The 7,869-nt window shown below is 40.8% G+C and overlaps 1 protein-coding gene across 1 annotated transcript in view; it reads left to right on the top strand.

Moving 5' to 3' along the window:
- Col6a5 (collagen type VI alpha 5 chain) overlaps nucleotides 1–7,869 on the top strand; it is a 223,016-nt gene that overhangs the window by 116,740 nt on the left and 98,407 nt on the right. The window contains 2 exon segments of the mRNA XM_033759692.1: nucleotides 996–1,589; nucleotides 7,087–7,719. Of these exon segments, the coding sequence (XP_033615583.1) occupies nucleotides 996–1,589; nucleotides 7,087–7,719 (1,227 nt within the window).

Genomic DNA, 7,869 nt, shown 5'->3' on the forward strand with positions numbered 1-7,869 from the left:
TGTGTGCGTGCGCGCTGAAACCTGGATTTTTCTACTTTCCTATAATTACTGAAACTGTAGTTGAAAGAAGTATTTTTTTAACCCTAGATTGAACCACCATAGGGTTACCAGATGAATCTTTGAATTGCTTTAAAAGAAAGTGCACATTATGGGACCTTTGCCAACATATCACTAATTTGAGAGTGGAATGAACTGAGTTGGCCAGCATAGAGACTGTTGGCAGTGTTGGTGCTCCTTGTGTCCAGAGTCTTCCTATCAGTCTAGGCATCCCTGCTTCAGCTGCTGTCTGTGTTACCTTGCTTCTGGACTTTCCCAGAGCCTTTTTATCTAAGGGGTTATGCCCATAATTCTTTACTCTCTTCCTTCAATTTCTGAGGATAGTCCACAGCTGATTGCTGACTGATAGGAAAAACTGGTCCTCTTTCCTCAAAAAGGGAGGACTCAGGTAATTCATGTGCCAGAGTCATGGGCAGATCAGAACTGAGGTAGGCTTTACTCAGTGATAAATGTCTCTTTGCTCCATCCCATCTGAGCCTTCTTCTATTACACTAATTACCTTCAGTGAACCTCACCTACCTAAAATCCCTGTCCCAGACTCTGCCTCTAACCTCTCCAACCAAAGACAGCTGCTTACTCTAGGAGGTTTCCAAAAGTTGGAACTTTCTAGGGTGGTATCATATTATTTATTCTTTAGTACAGTGTCAGAGTTTGGGGCTACAGAAGTAAAAAAAGATTAAAAAAATTTCAATTGCCTTTGGCATAAAGTTGATAAAGAAAAAAATCTATTGGATAACCTTACTAAAGTCATCTTGTTTGATGATTTGATTTTAACAAAACCAAGTACAGTTTCTTCCATTTGATCTCTACAAGATACTTTCCTTGGGATTCTGATAGAACCTTCACAAGAAGACATAGTCTCTGAAGACTACCTTGGTCTAAAATGTAAAGGCTAAACAGTAATCTTGTTTTTGTTTGTTGTCTTTTTGTTTTGATAGATCCAGGCCCTGAGTATGCAGATGTGGTATTTCTGGTGGACAGCTCAGATCACCTGGGAATCAAGTTCTTTCCACTGGTGAAAACATTCATCAGCAAAATGATCAGCAGTCTCCCCATAGAGGCCAACAAATACCGTGTGGCCCTGGCCCAGTACAGTGATGGGCTCCACAGTGAGTTCCAACTCAACACCTTCAGGAGCAGGAACCCCATGCTGGGCCACTTCAAGAAGAACTTCAGGTTCATTGGTGGGCCTCTGAAGATAGGAAATGCTCTTTGGGAGGCCCACAAGACCTATTTCTCTGCACCCAGAAATGGAAGAGACAAGAAGCAGTTCCCCCCAATTTTGGTGGTCCTGGCTTCAGCCAAGTCTGAGGATGATGTGGAAGAGGCTTCAAAGGCCCTGAAGAAAGATGGAGTGAAAATCATCTCAGTGGGGCTGCAGGAGGCTTCTGAGGAAAACCTGAAGGCCATGGCAACGTCTCAGTTTCATTTCAACCTTCAGACAGTCAGAGATCTCAGCACATTTTCCCAAAATATGACATGGATCATCAAAGATGTAACCAAGTACAGGGAAGTCAGTGCTGATGTAAAAGGTAAGAAAGCTCTTGGTTGAAGAGCTGCCCAATTCCCATGATGTCTAAATCTGTCTATCTTCATGTGTTGCAGGTCCTGTTTGGTTATTATAATTAGCTGTATTGAAGTACTGGGACTTTCTGCACATCCTTGTACTTCTGTCTCTCACTGTTTTCTCTCACAGCAGCCCTCATGCATTTCTCTGCCTTCTTACAGCTGAATAACTTCTCCACCATTTACCTCCCCCTTACCCTCTTGCAATACTTTCAAGTTTCATTTCCCCTCTCAAAGTTCCTTATGCACATCTTATGTGACAGCATTTTCCATATTTCTCCATTTCCATGTTTGCCCTCATCCCCCTAATGATGAGCTGGTCCCACCATCAGGGCAGAGTTGGCACCTCATATTTAGTCCTATAGTCTTTGGGAGTAGACAGTGAGCTGGTGTTCTATTTCTTCATGAATGAATAAATGAGAGCCTTATAATTACAGAAGTAAGATCCTTGTCTGTAGACTTTCTCTCACTGTCGTGGTTCTGTATGTAGTAAACAATAAATATTCAACAAATACTTGCCATCTAATATTTAACAACACCTACTGGGTATGAAAAGCTTGGACTGAGGCACTCATGAGCTCATGTTTGTTTCCTGTTTGATCAGGGAGAAGCTCGATTGTCCAGTAATGTGGTGTGGTAGATTGTAGGCTTGAGCCTCTATATACTGTACTGCTCTTCCTCTCCTATGCCAGTTTTTTCCCTACAAATAAAACCTCTCTCATGAGTATCAGGAACTACTAAAACCAGAAGTTTATTTCATTGTCCTGCTAGCCATGTAATCATTTTATGCTGATTTTTTTTCATATTTAAGACACACATCTGTGCACACTTGTATATATTTTGATATTAGTATATGTCTTTTAGTAGGTCTTTTCTGTTTCTAAAGAGCTGCTACTAACTAATTGTATATAATTCAGTAGAGTCAATCTTTGAAAGAATGTATTGGAGATATTTCTCACAAGCTTATAGGTAAGAATTAGAAGCAGTTCAAATTTCACTCAAGATACTCGGTCAGTTGTATAATTCAAGGCCTTTCTTAACCCATCTCCAACATGAAATTCTCCCAACATATTTTCTGAGCATCCCCAAGTGTATCCATCCCATAGGACAACACACTCCCTTTCTCTAAGGTGTCTCTAAGGTGTTGGGCTGATATCTACTGTGTGCAAAGCTATGTGAGAGCAGCATATATCCAGCCATTGCAGCTGGTTCCCATGGGGGAATTCTGATGCCCAGCCCAGAAAGCCATCTTTCATTATCCCTAACCTGCCACACAACAGGTGCCAGAACTCTCTTTAGCTTCTGGGAATCACTTTATTTCATGCAGACATGTGGAAGACTCTCTTCACATCTACTTTCATTCTTGATCCCTTAGGTTGAAAGGGGGAACTGCCTATGCTCTCTTAATTTGCAGCTTTTTACTTGAAAAATGTTTATGTCTTAGATGAGCTTTCCTAAAAGTTCAAAAGAAGACCCTTGAGTATAAAACATTAACTGGAGAGGAGGTCCTATTAAGCATCAGCAAGGTGGAAATGAAACAAGAAGCTTCATGTAGTCTTGATGACCAAGCACAATAGGGTAATACACAACCACAGGGAGGCGCCCGATAAGTGTGCTGTAGAAGATCCAGTCCTCCTCTGGAGGAAAGCAGAAAGAATCCTCACTACTGGGCCTTCTTGGTTAAACTGGTGGTGGTGAACCACTCTGAGCAAGTGTTATCTAGCTCTAAGACCAGAAAGTCACCTGGTTGGCTACACAACCAGAACTTACAGTCAAAAGATTAGACAACGTCATTGTTAACCAATAGTTTCTTTAAAATGGCTCACCAAATAAACTTATCGCAGGTCCTTCTTATCTCAAACAAACAACTGAATGAGACGAGCCAAAAATGATGGCAAAAGTTTATTTGAACAGTGAGGAGTGAAGAGGTAAGGAAAAAAGTGCCTCTGCAGAGTAAATTTGGCTTGAACAAAATGGAAAAGAGAAAAAGAGCAAAAATAAAAGTACAGCCTGGGTCTAGGAGACTCCGAGTGGGCTACAATGAAAGGGTCATGATAGTGGGCTGCTTGTGGTGTCTGCGTCCTTATGTGCTGTCTACATTTTGTGGGAAACTGCAAGAAGTTGTAAATACCAGCATTCTAGGAATTATTTGGCACTGTCCTGGGATCTTGTAATTGACAGGTCCCAGTTATTTCCCCAGCCAGCTTTGCCACACCCTACCTCCTCTCTCATCACTAGCTGGCCATTTGACCAGAATGGAGGAATGAAGCTCTTTCTCTGGGCCTTCTACCACATCTTCATTTATAAGACATGTGTGTTGTTATGGTCTTGAAACTTCTTTCTTGCTATACCTATCATTCCCTAGTTTCATAGCTATAGCTATGGGCTGATTAAAAAAAAAAAGTCGGGGGCTGGGGATTTAGCTCAGCCATTCGGTGGCCTGCCTTGCAAGTGCAAGGACCCGAGTTCAATAGTCAACCCCCAAGAAAAAAAAAAAAAAAAAAAAAAAAAAGTCTGACCAGGCTCACCTTTAATAACAAATAGACTTCCTGAAAAAAAGAAGCTTATTTCCTTTGTAATATTACATGGCTAGTGTTAGAGTATCAGTTGTCTTTCTTCTATTTAGGTAACTAGGCAATGGTTCTTCCATCTTCTAATATAACTTGTAAGGTGCCCCAGGAATTGGCACACAACTGATGGAAGGGAAAAAAGATGGAAGATCATCCTTGGGAGGGTTTTATGGGCCAAGCTGGGAAGATACACTTCTACTTACATTTCACTGGTCAGACCTTATCACATAGCCACTCCTGACTGTAAGTGTGCTGGAAAATCAGGTCTAGTTTCATGCACAGGAAAAGGAAATGAGTTTTGGAGAACATCTGGAAGGCTATATTCGCTTAGTGTTGTCCCTGAGGCATTGGGAGTCCCTTTCCCTTCACTTTCCCTATAACTCACTCCCTTTGCATTGAAGAAAATATAGATGCCATATAAAGTTCTTAGAGCATATGGCAGAAATATCCTGTTGCCCTCTACCTTGGGAACCTTGAAGATCCTCCAACCCTGTTGGTGGCTGCTTAGCCTGAACCCTGCAGAACAAGGCACTCTTACTGCCTTCATAGAGGGCTCTGTATATTGATTATGCCTCCCTCAGTCCTCCTAATTTACTTCACGACAATATAGTACAACAAGATATTGCCTGGTAGGACCCTGTCCTCGCTTTTAGAGGTTAAGAACAGGGATTTTGGGGGTCAAGAAGGTCCATGCTCAAACACTTGCTTGACAGCTTGGGACCTTGAGCAAGTTACTTAACGTAGAGCCTCAGTTTCCTTATTTGTAAAGTGAAGATACTAGTGTCTATTTTATGAGTCAGATGACATGTATGGATGGCATTTAGCATATAGTTTACTGTTACTGATGATAACAACTATTTGCAAACAAACATGAATTTGAGCAAGTCATGCTGAGGAAATCAGCAGTTTTAGTCAACTGTGTGAAATTCAGAGTAGATTGGAAGATTTGAAAGAATTTTATTTATTTATTTTTATTTTCTTATTTTTTACTTTCCTCATTGAGTTTAATTGTTACATTTTAGGTATATAGTACAGTTACATTCATCTTTGGAATCTTTTACCTTTACATGACAGGTGTTGGTTCTCATTTTTCCCCCATTCCCCTGCCCTCCCTTCACCCCCTCCTCCCTTCCCTATTTATAAATACTTTATTTCCATTTTCTCATATTTTTCCTTTTCCCTTATTTCATTTCCCCTCCCCTTCCCACTTCCCCTACACCTTCAGCCCTTTTCTTCCTATTTCACCTTGTCAATTTTACCATTAGGATCTTATGTACAATTATAGTTTTTCACACCAGAGAAACTATTCGGTATTTACATGTGTGACTTATTTATTTTACTTAAGAGTATATTTTCAATATGCATCTATTTTCCTATGAATGACTCTAATTTCTCATTCTTTATGCCTAAGTAGTATTGAGAGAATTATTCTTAATTCTAAAAATATTTTTTGATCTCCTACAGGTGCCAGGCACTAAGGAGTTAGAGATAAGTAAGCCATGCCTTCTGCCTTGTAAGGTCAGGGGAGATAATAAATAGTCCTTGGCAAGACTGAGCTTATCTCTTGGCTACACTTTTGATAGTTGGGTTCATCTTCCTGTTCTGGGAATAGATGTTTGATGGGAACATGGTGTAATCTTTTTTAGATTCCAGATCCCTAAAACCAGCTGCTTACATGACATCTTCTGTTAATGTTCAATGGTACATGGAATGGAACTCCTGGAACCCCTCCCCTATAACTTCTTTTCTCCTGTTATCTTGCCTGTTTTAGAAAAACACATCACCACCTTCTACTTACTTGTCAGGCCAAGCGCTCAGGAATTTTCACCATTTCCTCATTTGTTTTCAATAATTGCATCCAATTTATCAAGCTTTCTGTTATACCTTTAATCATATAACAAACTACCCTTGTTGTGCCTTGTTATTATCTTTTCGGAAGCCATTATATCTTTCCTGGATGAGGGCAGTTGTTCCTTAATTGTTATTGCTGAATTCCCTTCAGCAACTAGAGTGACAATTAGATTTCAGTCAGATCATGTGACTCCCAGATGACCTGGGTCTGTCTCCTTCTGACTTCATCCACCAATGTTTTCTTGCAATTATTGAATTCTGTCACCATGGGCTTCTTGCTTGTTCCCACCTCTTGGAGTTCTTTCTACCAAAATTCTTCTTTCTTCAGAATTTCATGTGACTGAATCCTCTTCATTCAGATTTCAACCCATATGTGATCCTCTCAGAAAGGCCTTCCCTGACTTCTTCACGTCTCAGGTCTTAAGTTGGTGCCTCTCTGAATCCCATTCACCTTCCCCCACCATTTCTCAAGTATAGTCACACAGTCAAGTCACATGCTTTATTTACTCTGTAACACTTACAATGTAATCTGGTCATCTGTCCTTCTCACGGAATGTGAGCTTCCTAAGGTTAGAGATGCCTCTGCTAGTTTATCCCTGCCTCCCAGACAGTGGTAGAGGTAAATGTCATGGTGAGCATGGTGATGGTAAGGGATTGATACTGGTAGTAAAGATGAATGTGGTTGTGATAGAGAAGGTGGTCATAATGGTAATGAGGATGGTGGTGGTGATCATACTGGTAAGGAATGTGGTTATGGTATTGGTGGTGGTCACCGAGATGATGGTACAGTTTGGTATATATGGTAGGAAAACTGGTAAGCAGTATTCTTCAGGTAGAAGGACCAGCACATGTAAACCTCTGAAGTGAATGACCCTGTAATTCTTATGTAGATTTTTGATCTTTTAGTCACTAGAAGTTAAAATACTAACTACGTCTGTCATGATTACCTCTATTTTCAATGCCTTTAGCAATCAGTAAAGGGCCTTTCTCACTCTGGGCCAGTGGTCTATATTAATCCTTGTACATTTTTTTCTCTCCATAGTTCCTTCCACCATACCCTGCCAGAAAGATTCACTTGCTGACCTTGTATTTCTGGTGGATGGGACACTTGGGACCAGGCAAAATTTAAAGAACCTTCAGGAATTTCTGGACAGCACCGCCAGTTCCTTGGATGTGAAGGACAGCTGTATGCGGCTGGGACTGATGAGTTACAGCGATAGCACAGAGATTCTTTCTCTTCTGAAATCGAGTACAAATCAATCTGTATTTCAGCAGCAAGTCAGGAAGCTTTCCCTCCGGGTTGGGAAATCAAATGCTGGGGCTGCCATTGAGCAGATGAGGAAAGAAGTTTTCTCAGAGGCCAATGGCAGTAGAAGGGCACAGGGGGTCCCTCAGATTGCAGTGCTGGTCACCCACAGACCCTCAGATGATGAAGTGCGTGAGGCTGCATTAAACCTTTGGCTGGAGGGTGTAACTGTATTTGCTCTGAGTGTCCACGGGGCTAACAGTACTCAGCTAGATGAAATCACATCTTACCCTGCAGTACAGAGTGTTTCCACACTGACCTCCTATGCAGACTTGGTACTTTATAGCCCCAAATTTCTGAAAAAGATCAAGAATGAAATATGGACACAGATTTCTACTCATGCTGAACAAATGGACCTTGATAAAACTGGTATGTTTTTTAGAAATTGTATTTTTAAAAAAATTATACAGGTAATATGAATGGTGGCCTACTGTTGGGGGAGGAATGAGGACTGAAAATGCTTGGATAAAGGAACTTTTAGGAGCTGTGGGATTTTTTTTTTTTTTTTTTTTTTTTTTT

This window comes from Fukomys damarensis, unplaced genomic scaffold (genome assembly GCF_012274545.1).
Source record: "Fukomys damarensis isolate Sample0158 unplaced genomic scaffold, DMR_v1.0_HiC HiC_scaffold_37, whole genome shotgun sequence".
In the NCBI taxonomy this organism is placed as follows: domain Eukaryota; kingdom Metazoa; phylum Chordata; class Mammalia; order Rodentia; family Bathyergidae; genus Fukomys; species Fukomys damarensis.